The 17,662-nt window shown below is 41.0% G+C and overlaps 1 protein-coding gene across 1 annotated transcript in view; it reads right to left on the minus strand.

Moving 5' to 3' along the window:
• Positions 1-1,577: 1,577 nt before the first annotated feature.
• Positions 1,578-17,662, minus strand: part of NPHP3 (nephrocystin 3) — a 125,446-nt gene continuing 109,361 nt past the window's right edge. The window contains exons 26-28 of the mRNA XM_089672535.1: positions 16,057-16,182; positions 9,932-10,047; positions 1,578-3,509 (exon numbers count right to left, since the gene is read on the minus strand). Coding sequence (XP_089528661.1) covers positions 3,338-3,509; positions 9,932-10,047; positions 16,057-16,182 — 414 coding nt within the window. The 3' untranslated portion in view covers positions 1,578-3,337. The remainder of the gene's footprint in view (positions 3,510-9,931; positions 10,048-16,056; positions 16,183-17,662) is intronic.

The following is a 17,662-nucleotide window of genomic DNA, read 5'->3' on the forward strand; positions in this document are numbered from 1 at the left end:
CCCTGACAGGGAGTGGAAAATCTCCAACCATACAAAACCATTAAAATGGGTTCCTTTAGCCTTCCTCTGTTCTACTAAAACAAAGCACATTTATTGCGTACTGTGTTCCTCTTGAAGATTTCTCTACACTTCTTGTCCTAGTGCAGCAATGGGCAAACTACGGCCCGGCGGACCTTTTAATCCGGCCCGCGGAGCTAGGCTCCCGCTAGGCTTCTCTCACAGTCCGCCGTGTAGCATGAAAATCTGTCTCCTATGAGGATCTGTCCCCCTCGACGTATCTGCGCATGTGCCGGAGATCGCCGATCGGCTGCTAATGCCTGAAACTGGCACATGCGCAGATACGTCAAGGGGGACAGATCCTCATAGGAGACAGATTTTCATGCTACACCGGAACGGCGCGGGAACACTGCGAGAGGAACGCGCGGAGCAAAGGTAAGTGAATTGACACAGGGGGGACTTGGGGACTTATTATGGGGAATGAATTACTATAGGGGGGATGAATTACTATGGGGGATTAATTACTATATGGGGGATTAATTACTATGGGGGAATATTACTATACTTACTATGGAGGACACATACACATCATTCATCTACTCTTGGTCCGGCCCCCGGGTCCAATATATGAACCCATTGTGGCCCTCAAGTCAAAAAGTTTGCCCACCCCTGTCCTAGTGACAACTTTTCAGCAGAACAGGAAGAAAAACACAGTAAAGACTGACGAAGATGCTAACATTTCTCCATTTAGTCTAGAACTTAAAAAATAATTCTGGAGATTTACTTTAATGTGCTACCATTCAACTTTTAAGGTGTTACTAAACCCAGGACCCTGGATTCACTATATTTGGTCTCCCACAGTACACAGAACAGGGAAATGCAATTATTTTAGTAAATATAAACTGCTAAATACCTTTCCTAATCAGCAGTCTTGTGACTTATGTCAGTGTCCAGCTGAGCACTGGTTAAAGCTTGTAGGAGGGGTTTTCATTTTACTGTGACTGTCCTATGAGGCTCCATATCCCCCTGACCCTCTGACTGGGCAGTGCTGATTGGCCCTGTGCTGATCATATGTACCCTCCCAAAGAAAAAAAAAAAGATTGAGGACAGTAGCAGAAGGGAATGATCAAACAGCCTTTATACATAATGTGTAAAACACAGAAGATATCCATCTCTCTTAGATTGTAAGCTTAAAGGAGCAGGGCCCTCTTGTATTGAACTGTATTGTTGCTATATTGTCTCCCTTTATAGTGTAACATGCTGAGCAAACTGTTGGTGCTATATAAATTCTATATAATAATAGCAAGCATGCTGTACTGCATATACAGACTGATTTTACGGTTCTGGGTTTAGTAACACTAGGATCCCTGTACTGAGCATAACTGCAGGAGAAGGAACTTTTGTTTTCTTCTGAACAGCGTACATATTTGTGAACCCATTATTTTTAGTAACCCAGAGTTTAACTGCACAAAAAAAGTTGCACCTATGACAAAGACATGGATATGAATTATTCCCGATCTAACAAATTTATATGAGATATATGTAGGAGAAAAAAAAAAACAAAAAGAATACCACAACACTGGTGCATACTTTTTTTTTTTTACATGTAATAATACAGAACATATTACAAAAATAAATATGTTGTCATATACTGCATAACGTGACATATAAAAGATTCTCACTAGTGATAGGTATGCTGATAAATACTAATATTACAGAAAAACAGTGCAGTTTCAAGTATATGGAATGTTTCACATTTGGCTTTAAGCACTTTCTCATAGGTCACAAAAATCACAACCTTTTGATCTGAAAGGGGTGCCCATAACATGATAAACACTCATGATCATAAAGTACCATATAAATTTCAGTTTATACAATTTGTACTGTCCTAAAGTACTGTAAGCTATAAAAGATTCAAAAATATATAAAAACTGTACCTTTAAGCCACACCTCTTTTTAAACACTATACTGTATATACTAGTTCTGCATTTACCAGGACTGTCATGCTTTCACTGATTTTTTTTTTTTGGGGGGGTTGGATATAAAAAGTTTGGGCATTTCTGGTTAGGCAGAGTTTTAGCCAGTTGTAGGAAGAATGTGCATTGTTCTGAGAGTACGTCTGTATGTTAAAATGGAATGCCAGTATATGAAGATGGAGATATTAAATATAATTATAAATACCTGATTTCTGTCTAGATTAGCTTTCAGAAACCCACATACTCATAAAGGCTCAAAGAGAGAGGAAAAACCAGGACTGTGAGCCAATCGGGCACTGTACAACTCAGAGTTCACTTAGGAGAGGGAAAAGCACATGGAGTTAATGGCTGCTCTTTCTTGTCCAGAAAGCTGATGTAACCAGGAGCTGACCTTGCTGTATTGCATATCTGCACAGGAACAGTATCAAAGATTCAGGTAAAACAGTTTACCTTTACCTTAATACTTCTTTTTGGCTGGACTTTAGAAAAAGAATTGGCCATATAATTTCAGTGCAGTTTCAGAAAAACTCTACCTGTATCTCTACGGCATCACCTCATTCATATGCTAAACTGGTTGTAGTGCAGCAAGGATGCTGCGAAAAACTGAGCCCTGAAGACCAAGTGTGTGGACAGTCACAGCTGGAAAGCCTGTACAAAGCAATGAATGTCTGACAGTGGCTGCAGCTATCCACTGGTAATCACATAGCCAGCAGTAGCTTGCAGTTAGCGACAGATGCTCAGCTCTGGATGCAAGCTACTTGTGTGCAGGGGTGATTATCTGTCTCTAACTGCAGGTACTTGTCCCGTGTGATTAGTTGTCCGAAAACCAACTGGAGGCTGCTGTCAACCCTTCATTGCTTTGTACAGTCTCCACAGCTGCAGCTGTCCATACACTCCTGGGCACAGTTTTTCGCAACATGCTTGCTGCACCATGGCCGATTTGATCGCGTGAATGAAGGAGAATTGAAATAATTAGGACCAGTATGTGGCCACTTCTTCCTTACCTTGTTAGAACCAGGCAAGTATGATCCAAAAAAAAGTTCTATACCTGTGCAAATGGCTTTCTCTCAGTTGCTTAACATAACCTGAGGTGCAAAATAGATGGATACTAGAGGAGGATGTGGGCACAAACAATACTTTCAAGGGTATTAGAGTATAGACTGAATATTACTATTTCAGTCAGTGCATAGGATATTAATAACTGGCAACTCGTTACATCTGGAGATATAATTTCCTGCTGTAAATAGGATCCTGTTCTGCCATCAGAGAAGAGTAGGGTTTTAAACATGGGAATTTGCATTATTGTATCTTCTGCAGATTTTGTAAGTAGGTTTGGTAGCTGTGCACATTGACTCTAAGTTTTTTCATTCAGTGAAGATGTTGACCGGTAAAGTGTTCCGGAGACTATACGTGTCTCCCCCACTAGAGGAGTGGCCAGAGGAAGCTTTAGCCCCTAACACAGATGTCTCAGTTTCTTTAATTTCCATTGCTCTTTTGTACAGCTCTGCTGCTTTTTCAAAATCACCCTCTTCGTACCTGGAAAAACAAGTTTGACCATATTAGAACTGTTTCTAATGTGAGTTTCGATCATTACTGTTAAATGGAATTAAATTTAATGCATAGTTAGTCTGGCTGAAAAAAGACAAAAGTCCAACCAGTTCAACCATAAAAAAATAAAAGTTATAATACTATACCCACAGTTGATCCAGAGAGAGGCAAAAAAACCCAGCAAAGCATGATCCAATTTGCTCCTGCAGGGAAAACAATTCCTTCTTGATCCCCGGAGAGGCCATCGGATATTCCCTGGATCAACTTTATCTATAAATGTTAGTATCCAGTTATATTCTGTGTATCTAAGAAACAATCCAGGCCTTTTTTTAAAGCAAGCCACAGAGCTAGCCAGAACAGACTATTGAGGGAGTCTATTCCACATTTTCACAGCTCGTAGTGTGAAGAAACCTTTCAGTGTTTGGAGATTAAATTTCTTTTCCTCCACACGTAAAGAGTGCCCCCTCTGTGATGACCTCAGGGTGAATGACTCTACACCAAGTTCACTATATGAACCACTGATGTATTTATACATGTTGATCATATCCCCCCTTAATCTCCTCAAGAGATAATAAATTCAGTCCCTCTAGTCTTTCCTCATAGCAGACTCAGAAGGTGAAGAATCTCTGTGTTCTGGAACATCTAAAAATTTTAATTGTACCTAAACAGTACCCTAAGAATGTACCTTTTTTTGTTTCTATTTTCTTCCTGGTATGTGAGTGTGCATACAGCTTCAGCTGTGTATCTGCAGTAGGAGATATAAGGCACTGCTGCCTTTGACAGCTAATGCAAGGAGATTTGGTAAGGTCACTGCTGTGCTGCTCTGACATGAGGAAGCAAAGCCCTGCCTCTACATAAATATAAAAGATCAGCTGCAGGGAGGCCACAGGCAATACTGATAACTAATACTTTGGAAGCTGTGCCAAAAAAGCCAGGCAGAGGGTAGAACTCAATTTCTCTCTAAAGCCGACTAGACATGGGTCGAATTCCAAAAGAATTTTCTGTCGAAAATCTTTTCTAATAATTTTCGTTCGAAAATCCACTGTTGCTATGGCCCACTAATGGTGTGAAATTCGAACGATCATTGAATTTGAGTGATTGGGCATGTTGGACATTTTTTTAAAAACTAATGAATTTCTACTCAATGATGAGAGCATCGTGTGAGAAATGTAATTGAAAGACCTTGAAAGAAAAGAAAATCCTTGACCACAAAAATTATTTTCTGTAGCAACACAAGGTGCAATGAAAGGCTTGGTTGGTCCAATTTTGAAATCAATGGTAGCACTGTAGCAATCATGCCTACAGAGATGGACGCGGTTCAACCATTTTGGCTCCAATCTCCATGGCAAAGGATCCTCCATCTTGTACAAACATATCCCCCTCATTCTTCCTCTCTGTTCAGCCACAGTGACATATGGCCTGTGTGTTGGCAGTGTCACAGGAGGCCAGAGCACAGCAGGAAGCCCCGAGCTATAAAAAACCCCAAGGGAGCTGGGGCCTTGCTGTCCAAAGAACCTGTGCAATCTAGCACATCGTAAAAAGATAACCCAAGCCTTCCCCTGAGTTCAAACACATTGCAGAGGCGTAGAGACTAGATAACACTTTTAAAATCCATTTTTTCCCTATGTCTCATATCTTGGAATATGAAAGACTTACATAAAAACCAGGCCTATCTTCAGATTGCCCATGAGAAGACAAACAGTTTGATAGGTCACACTCCCTGACTGCAATACCTAGAACCGCAGAAAATTACATCTCTTGAACCCTTCAAATATGTATTTCATATGTAACCGTTCCTCAGATGTGTCTGCATATGAATCTACCCGCAGGTGGAATGTCACTTGTGCATAAGCAAAGTTATGAGCAAAATATGAGCTAAGAGATTTTGGCTCTAGTTTAGGTATCCGCCCACACAATCCCTCCCTAAACGAGGCATTGTTCCTTGGCTTCAGAGACGCTCCCTGCTGGGGGACTACAAAATAGGCTGTCAGGCCTAAGAGAGTGAAGTTGAAGAATTCTCCCTTTTAACATCAGAACCAACCTGGGAGACGGTGCCCTTTTTGCTTTGAAACTTGATCTGCAAACCCAAGGCTGATTGGCAAGTACTTTAACCCTTTAACCTCCTTTCTGTTACCTCTTTGCTGTGCTGTTGTTCTCTCTCTCCCTCTATATATATATATATATACATATATAGCTTACATCTTTTTTCTGTAAATATTTTTATTGCACCCTTTTTGACCTTTTTAGTAATAAATCCTTCTGTCTGAAAGTGTTGAACTGTTTCTATAGCTCTTTATTGCAACTTACGAATTCCTGCCTCTAAAAGTGCTACCATGTTTGTTTAACACTCTGTATAACCTGTCTGTGGTGACAGTGCTATACAGATGATGTCAACCATTATAGTGTTATTGCTGGTATTGCCGAGTTTCCTCTTTCGCTGTACAAAAAGAAGGTGGCGGCAGTGTGAAGGGTTAATTGCATAATTAACCTGACCCAGTAACAATCGCATTCAGGCTGCCTAACATCGATTGGAGGTCCAGTGAGCTGGAAAATCATTGTGCAGGGTGCAGCTGGGCGTGGCATTGTTACGCACGTGACATCGCGGTTTCAGATTGGCTAGTCCTTCGGTCACGTGTTTGGTGAGAAGGTCAGGGGTCTGAAGCCGCGATCGTCACAGGCACCATTGGATTACAAAACGCACAAAAGTTCCAATTTTCTAAAGAAACTTTGTTAGGAATTTGACGCATGTATGGCCTGTTTACGGCTAAAGGGAGACTAGTCGAGGGGTGGTAAAAAAAATGCAGCTCAAGCACAGGGTTTAACCACCCCCCCATTAGCAAGTGTAAATGAGCCCTGTCACACCACCACACCAGTGCAGCCAGTCAGTGTCCCTGAGCACCGCCACTCCAGTCCCAATGTCACCATGGGAGGACCGTGTTTACCTGCATGGGTATGCACAAGTCCCATAAACCTCAACTGGGATGCATCGCCTGCACGGACATAGCCGCCACTCCCAATCTGACATCTATGAGGTGCAAGACCCGAACAGACAGACAGTGTGATTTCATGGACATGCACAGGTGTCATATTGGGAGCAGCGACTATGTCCGTGTAGCTGTTGCGTCTCAATAGATATAAATGAGACTGCCTGCGTGGGATGCACAGAACACCTTTTGCATTTCCATGCAGGTAAACACAGCCTTCGCATGGGGTATGCATTGATACACCCCTTGTGAATGAGGCCTAATAGTACAGCCAGTCACAGTGTCCCCCCCAATCATATCAATGCCAATGTCACCACAAGAACTCGTTCACGTAGGAAAGTTCTGGAAAGTCCTATACATTTCCTGGAAAGAATATTGTGGAAAGTTCTAGAACATTCTAGAAAATGCTGTAAATAATATCTCAGAATGTTCTAAAAAGTTCTGGATCTACTCCAGAAAATTCTAGAATGTCTGTAAAGTTACAAAAAAAAAAAATTGCTGAAAGTTTGAAAAGGATCCAGAAGGATGTTCTAGAAAGTGCTGCAAAGAATATTACTGAATGTTCTAGAACATTCCATAACTTTTTACGGAACATTCTACAACTTTCTAGAGAACATATTCAGTCCTGCACATTCTAGGACCTGGAACTTTCTGTAATATTCTTTCCGACACCCTCTAAAACATGGGTCTCCAAAACTTTCAGGCAAAGGACCATTATACTGTACTCTGGACTTTTAGGTTGTGTGTGTGTGTGTGTGGGGGGGGGGGGTCAGATTGTGGCCAGTGGGGGTAGAAAATGTCCCTGGCCCAGCATCAGTGAAAATAAGCATGGTCATGGGGTTGGTGGTCAGTAGGAGAATGAGTAATACCCCATCATTAGTATTAGTGGAAGGAATAGTACCCCATCGTTGGTATCAGTGAAAGAAATAGTGCCCCATTGTTGGTGTCAGTGGAAGAAATAGTGCCCCATTGTTGGTGTCAGTGGAAGAAATAGTGCCCCATTGTTGGTGTCAGTGGAAGAAATAGTGCCCCATTGTTGGTGTCAGTGGAAGAAATAGTGCCCCATTGTTGGTGTCAGTGGAAGAAATAGTGCCCCATTGTTTGTGTCAGTGGAAGAAATACTGCCCCATTGTTGGTGTCAGTGGAAGAAATACTGCCCCATTGTTGGTGTCAGTGGGAGGAATAGTGCCCCAAGGGCCAGATAAAGGCTAGCAAAGAGCCTCAGGGTACAGTTTGGAAACCCCTGCTCTAGAACAGGAAAGGAACACTGCCAAATGTTCTAGAAAGTTCTGCAGAGAAGACTGAGGAGAGTTCTAGAAGATTCTGGAATGTTTTAGAAAGTTCCAGAAAAAACATTGTGGAGAGTTCTAAAATGTTATGCAAATAATCACTGCGGAAAGCTCATCATTTAAGCATATGATTTTATCAAAAAAACAAGTCCTTTATTCAGAAATTGTGTATTTTCCATGATGTGCTCAGACCGGGTTCATTTAAAGTGCTTGTAAAGGCTGAAGGTTGTTTTGCCTTGCTGCATAGAATGCGTGAAGGTAAAAAAAACTTTTACCTTCACGCATTCTATGCAGCAAGGCAAAACAACCTTGTGTGTGCAGCAGTGCCCCCAGCTCCCCAAAACTTACCTGAGCCCGATCTTGATCCAGTGATGTGCACAAGAGCCTTGGCCCTCCGAGGTTTCTCTCTCCTCAATGACACAGCAGTGAAGGTTATTGGCTCCCACTGCTATCAATCACAACCAGGTAGGAGAGAGCATGAGTTAGGCTCTGTGTGCGGGGCTCAGGAGCGAGCATACACGAGTGCCCCCAGAGCAAGTGGCGTGCTTTGGGGGCACTTGGGGGGGGGGGGGACAGAAGCACCGGCAGGGCACCCGAGAAGAGAAGGATCGGGACTGTTCTGTGCAAAACTATTACACAGAGCAAGCGTGATATACAGTTGTGTTCAAAATAATAGCAGACATCACTAACCTGATCAATCACTGTTTTTGGTAGAAATGATATTTCTACATGGCAAATAATTTACTAGCAGGTGTAGTAGAGTAATAGAAATCCAACAGACCCAACAGTCATGACATGCATGCTGCTGATTCTGTGTAATTGAATCACTAATTGAAAGGGGCATGTTCAAAATAATATTGTTCAATATAATGTTCAAATGCTTTAAAATGGTAACCAAAACCTGAAAGACGTGGAAGAAAGCGAAAAACTACCATTCGAATGGATAGAAGAATAGCCAAAATGGCAAGGACTCAGCCAACAATCAGCTCCAGGAAGATCAAAGAAGGTCTAAAGTTACCTGTGAGTACTGTTACAATTAGAAGACGCCTATGTGAAGCCAAGCTATCTGCAAGAAGCCCCTGCGAAGCATGGTTGCGCAAGCATCATGATATGGGGATGTTTCTCATACTACGGTGTTGGGCCTATTTATCACATACCAGGGATCATAGATCAGTTTGAATACATCAGAATACTTGAAGAGGTCATGCTGCCTTATGCTGAAGAGGAAATGCCCTTGAATTGGGTGTTCCAACAAGACAACGACCCCAAACACACCAGTAAACGTGCAACATTTTGGTTCCAGACCAACAAGATTGACGTTATGGAGTGGCCCGCCCAATCCCGGATCTTAATCCAATAGAAAACTTGTGGGGTGACATCAAAAATGCAGTTTCTGAGGCAAAACCAAGAAATAGAGAAGAACTGTGGAATGTAGTCCAATCATCCTGGGCTGGAATACCTGTTCACAGGTTCCAGAAGTTGGTTGACTCCATGCAACACAGATGTACAGCAGTTCTCAGAAACAGTGCTTATACAACTAAATATTAATTAAGTGATTCAAAGGAAAGCAAAATCTTCAAACATTTTTCAGTTTATATAGTGAATGTTTGAGTTTGTAAAGAAGAATACAAACACTGCTATTTTTTTGAACAGTCTAATATTCACTTTTCTTCAATTTTTTTAGAGGAACAAAACAAATTTGATATATTTTTATATATGGACAGTGCTGATTGGCCCTGTGCTGATCACATGCACGTTCCCAAGAAAAAAAAAACCTTTCTAGCAATACACACCGAACTGAGCTTGTAAAAAATGCCTACAGTTCAGTCTGTCTTATCAGGAGATAAGAGGTGGTTGCTTGAAAAAGGGGAGTAACAGAGACGAAAGGATCAATGCAGTGGACTAACCCCTTAGGTTCCATAGTGAGTATAACAAGCATGCTTTACTGCATGTTCAGGCTGAGTTTACTGTTGTAGGTTTAGTAACACTTTAATAAAAAAAAAATTGGGAGAAGAACACCGGAATAGTTCTGTGCGACCACTGAACCTGGATATCTATATGCAGAAGTGCTGATAAAAATACAAATTAGTGTCTTCTGTCTAAAATATAAAGGATGTTTGTGATTGGTGAAGATTACCTTAGTACAGCCAAATTCTTTAGTGTTTCTCCAACCCTAGGGTGCATTCGACCCAAGCTGTCTTCATAAATCTTCATGGCTCGGTCATACAGAGGTAAAGCTTCCACTTGTTTTTTCTAGGTGAGGTAAGCCATACATACATTCATATCAGAACTCAATAAATGGGAAAAGAATTCCAGGACTCTGGATTCATTAAACACTGTCTTTTGTTTATGGACATGTGTGGCAAGACAAAGTAATTTCCATACAGAGATATTATGCTCAAAGCACCATTTGGACTTACAATATATGAGCAGGCTATTCTGTACCCACTTCCCTTCACACCAATACACTGCAGAGGACAGGGCAAAGCATTACATACAGTGTGCAAGATTATAATTTACAGTTCTTTCACACTGGCAGACTCCTCCATCAACATCGATAACACAACCATCAGTCCCTCCCCTCATGCCAGGGTACTAGGTGTAATCCTAGACTCCCATCTGTTCTTTCAGCCCCAAATCCAATCACTGTCCAAATCTTGTAGACTTCACCTCCACAACACCTCCAAGATACACCCATTCCTAACCTCTGAAACCACTAAGCAACTTATTCACTCCCTTGTTATCTCTTGCCTTGACTATTGTAACTCCCTCCTCATTGGCCTACCTCATCGCAGGCTATCCCCTCTTCAGTCTATCATGAATGCTGCTGCCAGACTCATCCACCTTACTAACTGTTCTGTATCTGCCATCCCTCTCTGCCAATCCCTCCACTGGCTTCCCATTGCCCAACGGCTAAAATTCAAAACATTAACAATAACATATAAAACCATTTATAAATCTGCCTCAAATTGCATCACCAATCTTGTCTCCAAATATCACCCAAACCGTCCTCTGTGCTCCTCCCACAACTTCCTGCTCTCTAGATCCCTTGTCTCCTCCCATGCTCATCTCCAGGACTTCTCCAGAGCTTTCCCCATCCTCTGGAACTCTCTACCCCAATTTATCAGACTATCACCTACTCTGCTCACTTTTAGGCGATCTCTGAAAACCTATCTCTTCAGGGAAGCCTATCCTGCCCTCAGCTAATAATGGAATCTTCTATTCCTCCTTCCAGTCCATCCCCCACAGTTACTACCTTTTGTACTACTAGCCCCACCCTCTTAGACTGTAAGCTCCAAGGAGCAGAACCCTCCTAACCCTCTTGTATTGAACTGTATTGTCTGTCTTTATATTGTAAAGCGCTGAACAAACTGTTGGCGCTATATACAGTTGCAATAAAAGTATGTGAACCCCTTGGGATTACGTGGAGTTTTGAATGAATTGGGCATAAAATGTGTTCTGAACGTCATCTATGTCACAACAATAGAATAACACAGTCTGCTGAACATAATACAACACAAACATTAGATGTTGCCATGGTTTGATTGCACATAACATGTAAACATTCACAGTGCAGGGAAGGAAAAAGTATGTGAACCTTTGGACTTAATAACTGGTTGACCCTCCTTTGGCAGCAATAACCTCAACCAAACGTTTCCTGTAGTTGCAGATCAGACCTGCACAATGATCTGGAGTAATTTTGGACCACTCCTCTTCACAAAACTGTTTCAGTGTAGCAATATTCTTGGGATGTCTGGTGTGAATCGCTCTTTTAAGGTCATGCCACAGCATTTCAATCGGGTTGAGGTCAGGACTCTGACTGGGCCACTCCAGAAGGCGTATTCTGTGCTGTTGCAGCCATTGTTTTGTTGAATTACTTGTATGCTTTGGGTCATTGTCCTGTTGCATCACCCATCCTCTGCGGAGCTTCAGTTGGCGGACAGATGGTCGTACGTTTTCCTGCAAAATGTCTTAATAAACTCTGGAATTCATTTTCCCATCAATGACAGCAATCCGTCCAGGCCCTGAGGCAGAAAAGCAGCCCCAAACCATGATGCTCCCTCCGCCATGTTTTACAGTGGGGATGAGGTTTTGATGTTGGTGTGCTGTGCCTTTTTTTCTCCACACATAGTGTTGTGTGTTCTTCCAAAACAACTCAATCTTGGTTTCATCTGTCCACAGTATATTTTGCCAGTAGTGCTGTGGAACATCCAGGTGCTCTTTTGCAAACTTCAAACGTGCTGCAATATTCTTTTTGGACAGCAATGGCTTCCTCCGTGTTGTCCTCCCATGTACTCCATTCTTGTTTAATGTTTTCCTTATTGTAGATGTGTCAACAAAAATGTTAGCATGTGCCAGAGATTTCTGTAGGTCTTTAGCTGACACTCTGGGATTCTTCTTTACCTCATGCAGCATTCTGCGCTGTGCTCTTGCAGTCATTTTTACAGGACAACCACGCCTAGGGAGAGAAGCAACAGTGCTAAACTTTCTCCGTTTGTAGACAGTCTGTCTTACCATGGACACATGAACATCAAGGCTTTTGGAGATACTTTTGTAACCCTTTCCAGCTTCATGCAAGTCAACAATTCTTGATCGTAGGTCTTCTGAGAGCTCTTTTCTGCGAGGCATGGTTCACATCAGACAGTGCTTCTTGAAACCAGTAAACCCAAAACAGGTGTGTGTTTTTTAAGGGCAGGACAGCTGTCAGCAACACATCCAATATCATCACACTGATTGGAGTCAAGGTTGGCTCACTCCTGGCTCCAATTAGCTCTGGGAGAAGTCATTAAGCTAGGGCTTCACATACTTTTTCCTCCCTGCACTGTGAATGTTTACATGTTATGTGCAATTAAACCATGGCAACATCTAATGTTTGTGTAGTATTTTGTTCATCAGACTGTGTTCTTCTATTGTTGTGACTTAGAAGACGTTCAGAGCACATTTTATGCCCAATTCATGCAAAACTCTGCGTAATCCCAAGGGGTTCACATACTTTTTCTTGCAACTGTAAATCCTGTATAATAATAATAATAATTTGTCAGCTAATCTCCACAGAGCAGGCAGATGACAGGTCTGTGTCTGCTCTGCACAGCCAACTGCTCTCTATGGGGCAGTCAGATATAAATGGACCCCCTGCCCTTTTGCATCCAAATGTCATCCGATCTTCTAGACTGATGGGGAACAGATTCCCATACATTTGCTTTTAGCAGATCAGACTGGATGCAGGCGGGTGTACATGGACACATGTCCGTTTACATCCGCCTCCCCATAGACTAGGACAACAGATGATCTGAGCGAGTCTGCCTGAAAAACGGACAGGCAGATCCAATCGGTCCACCCATGTGAAATAGGCCTTAGAGTAGTTCTTAAAGGGTAACTCTAGTGAAATAAAAACCACAAATAAAAAAAAGAGGTAGCATAAACAATTGCTACACAATCCATATTGTAATTTAATGTCATTAAAATGTCCTTTCCTTCTCAGTCTGCAGTGCCATAATTTTCAGAAAATTCAATAGAATATGGCAACCTGCTAGTGTTCTGCACACAGTGGAAATGACATTTCTGGGGAAGTTCTGTACAGCTGGTGTGATTGGCTCACTGATTTTCCCAGAAGTCCATGCTAAGACACAAGTGGACTTTTAGGCATCCTTTGAAATAGAAATTTTAGTTTTGGTGAGATACTCTACAAAGGGTTAAATACATCCAATTCCCCCCCAATGCAGCTTTTTATAATTAGAGCACTGAGTGCACCAGCTGACCTTAATGAACTAGACCCACCCATTCAGAATCAGCATCTGACAGTCATGGTGAAACAAAGTGGAGTCACTCTTTAAAATTATGTTTAATGAGTTGGTCTAAGCTGCTTCCATAGCTACTGATATGAATGAAAAGACATCTATAGGGTCACCTACCTCTAACAACCAAGCTATCGCAATACATCTGATTTTTAATTCATTGGTTAAAGGCAAGAGCAAATCTAGATACTTATTGAGCTACAGAATGTTACCATCTATGGCAGGACCTCCAGGGATGTGGACATTTTTGAAAAAACGACTTGTCCAGGGACTAAATTGGTGCCCCAATCTACTTGTCCCTCATGACAATCTACTTGTCCAGATTAAAAAAAAAATAAATTTTTAGCCAAAACCGTATTTAAATTAGAGGTAATTTTAGGAATGTCTGGGGCTTTTAAAAACAAAAGGGGCTTTATGGCGACTTAAACATGTAATAATTTTAACATTGCGCTGTTTATCTACTCCTCCCCTCCCTTTCTCCAGCACCGCACCCGGCGACCAGCAGAGAGGAGAGAGACCTGGCAGTGTAATGAGCACAGATTGGCTGCTTGTCAGGAAAGGATGGGTCAGGGCTTATACTTTATCCCTTTTGTGGCCAGAGCCGTTTTTGCGCTTTTTGCACACGATTAAAAAAACATTTTAGGTCAGAAGATTACATAAAACCCCAAACATGATATATTTTCTGAAAGCAGAGACCCTAGAGAATAAAATAGTGGTGGTTCCAATTTTTTATGTCGCATGATATTACCGCACAATTTCAGTAAAAAATACAAATAAGTTAATTTTAGGGCACAAGAAAGCAATAAATTGCCTTTTTTTTGTAAAATATAAAAGATGAGGTTGCAGCGAGTAAATAGATATCTAACTTGTCGAACATTAAATTTGTGCACACTCATGATATGTAGGTCACCAGTTTAGTATTACAGAGGAGGTTTGGTGCTAGAATTATTGCTCTCATTCCGCCATGTGCGGCGATATGTAACATGTTTCCCAATCAACAGTTTCATGCGTAGGCGCCCCAGCATGTGCTTTTACGTTTGTATGTGCGTATATGTGGGGGGCTTCAATATTTTTTTGGGGAGGGATGGTATGTGCTTGGGTGTAACTTTCATTTTTTAAAATTTAAAAAAAAAAAAGTTTTTTTTTTCTTTTTTCATCACATAGGAGACAAAGATTGCTTCACCTGACAGGTGAGCCCGCTGCTTGCCCACAGCAGGGCTAAAGGTAGAAAGAAACTGCCTGCCCGGCGCCGGGAACTACATGTCCTGGGCATTGGGCGATAAGAATCCAACATCACTGACCTCCCTAACAACCAATAAATCTTAAGGCTTGTTCACACCATACGTGCATGAAAACTGATGCACAGATATCACTTGCCCATTAAAGCGTGCATGAAAACTGATGTCTCTCCAAGTCAGTTTCCATCAATTTTTCTGCACGTATAGTGTGAACAAGGCCTTAATGTTATTAATATGAGGGCTTAAAGTGACTGAACAACCAACTTCTGTAAGTTAACTGAAACCCTCTGTCAAACAATCCCTGAAACAAGTAAATATGGAATGTGAGAGACATGGAAAAAAAGACTAAAAAAAAAAAAAAGGAAACCTCATTCTTCACTCACTGCTCTGAACTACTCCATATGGACTTCCAACTTGGGAGAGACAGCGTAACTATTGCTGTTCTCTCTCTTTACAAAACCCAGAATGCTCTGGAAAACCAGTGTCATGAATAAACACTGTATTAATTGTTCATATGTAATATAAAGTCTGTATGTGATTAAAAAATTGTCTACAACTGGTAAATATAAAACGTAAATTGAAAGCAATATCTAGTAATTTGAGTCATTCAAATATAATTTAATATTCAACATTTTGAATGAAAAAAAAATGTAATTTATTATTTAGAATTAAAAAAAAAAAAACCTTGATTCCCTGAATATTCAGAGGTTACCAAATGAGTTATGTACAAAAAAAATCCATAAACTGTATACAAGGAAATGTTGCATCTAGGAAAAATAACTAGATGCCCTGAATATTCAGAGGTTACCAAATGAGTTACGTACAAAAAAAATCCATAAGCTGTATACAAGAAAATGTTGCATCTAGTCTCTATGGAGTTCCAACTTGGGAGAGACAGCGTGTATATTGCTGTTCTCTCTCTCTTTACAAGACCCAGAATGCTCTGGAAAACCAGTGTCATGAGTAATATAAAGTCTGTATGTGATAAAAAAAAATTTATAAATCTGGTAAACATAAATTGAGAGCAATATCTAGTAATTTGAGTCATTCAAATATGATTTAATATTCAACATTTTCAACAAAAAATTTTTAATTTCTTATTTGGAATTAAAAAAAAAAAAAACTTGATTCCCTGCATATTCAGAGGTTACCTAATGAGTTATGTACAAAAAAAAATCCATAAACTGTATACAAGAAAATGTTGCATCTAGGCACAAGATAATTCTTACCATCTGACAGTACAATACTGCAAGATTCACCAAGGCAGTAGCAACACTCGGGTGTTTGGGACCAAATGACTTCTGTCGGATATCTACAGTGAGTTCATACAGAGGCACAGCTTTGTCCAGCTTTCCCTAGGAAAAATTCAGAACGCATTAACACAAGTGAGAATTGAAGGAATGATCCTCCAAACTGTCAGTGTTTACATATGTCATCTACAATCCAAAAGGCATCCAAACCGATTAAGATTATTTCCAGTTTTAACAGTTTGCATAATTTAAACTACGTGATTTGGAATAACTCATTTTGAAATTCAACCTTAGGCAGATATAATAATCACCAATGTGTATTCCCCAAAACCTATATTTATTTTTACAAACAGCTAGCATAAATCTGTCTTGGTATCAGCCTCCTGTAAACCCTTGTATAGCAGCACTCAGACTGGGACAGGGAAGGGTAAAGCTGGCCATACATGAGTTATATTCCAAAAGAATTTTCTCTCGAAAAATCTTTTCTAGAATTTTCGTTCAAAGTTCACACCGTTAGTAGGCCACAGCAATGGCCGATTTTCAATCGGCCATCGAATTGAAGTGATCGGGCATGTTGGAAATTTTTTGAAAAACGAACAAGTTTCTAACCAATGATGGGAGAATCATGTAAATCGAAAAAAAGAAATGAGCACGAGCTATGACTTGGAAAGAAAAGAAAATTCTTGGCCATGAAAATTCATTTCTGTAGCAACATGAGGTGAAGTTAAAGGCTTGGCTGGTTGAAGTTCAAAATCAATGGTGACACCATTGGATTATGGAATGCATGAAATTTCCATTTTTCTAAGGGAAATTCGTATTGGAATTCGACCCATGTATGGCCTGCACAAGATTAAGGACTAATCAGGCTTTGCTTCATGCACATGAGCTAACAGGGAACATACTGAAAGAAGGCGCAATTAAAATGCACAGAGATGACTTCCAAGTGTTTTTATGCTCCTTTGTCCAACAATTGAGGAGGTGACACCTCTCAATTCTTAATGTTTAGGCCTCATTCACGGGACGTACAATACCATACGCCCATGCAGAGCAGTGTTTACCTGCATGAGGATGTAAAGTTGATCAATGCATACCCCATGCAGGCAGTCCCATAGATGTCTACTAGGACTGCATTGACACAACTGCTGTGTATCAATAGGACATTCATGCAGATGTGGGTCCCCGAATGCAGACAGTGTGAGTTCAGGGACCTGCACCCACACAGATGTTATGTTGGGGACACAGCAACTGTATCCGTGTAGCTGCTATTATTAGACATCAATGGGACTTCCTGCATTGGGATGCACAGAGCACCTGTGTATCTCCATACAGGTAACCATGGACGTACGGTATTGTACACCTTGTGTGAACTAGGCCTCACATATTAGACAATTTACATGCGCACCTCAGCTATGTATTAACCTGTTTACCTTGAATTCAGCTTGAAAGTTGTAAATGTTAAATTAAAGGATTTTTAGTAAATTGAGTTCGGTTCCCCAGAATCTCAACAGGTTTAGGTCCACTGCTCCAAGCAGGGCAAAGCAACATGTTCACTTAAAACTGACCTTTCTTGTTTCATTTAGTGTGT

This window comes from Staurois parvus, unplaced genomic scaffold, assembly GCF_062004578.1.
Source record: "Staurois parvus isolate SC_StPar_1 unplaced genomic scaffold, SC_StPar_1.0 ptg000130l, whole genome shotgun sequence".
Classification (NCBI taxonomy): Eukaryota; Metazoa; Chordata; class Amphibia; order Anura; family Ranidae; genus Staurois; species Staurois parvus.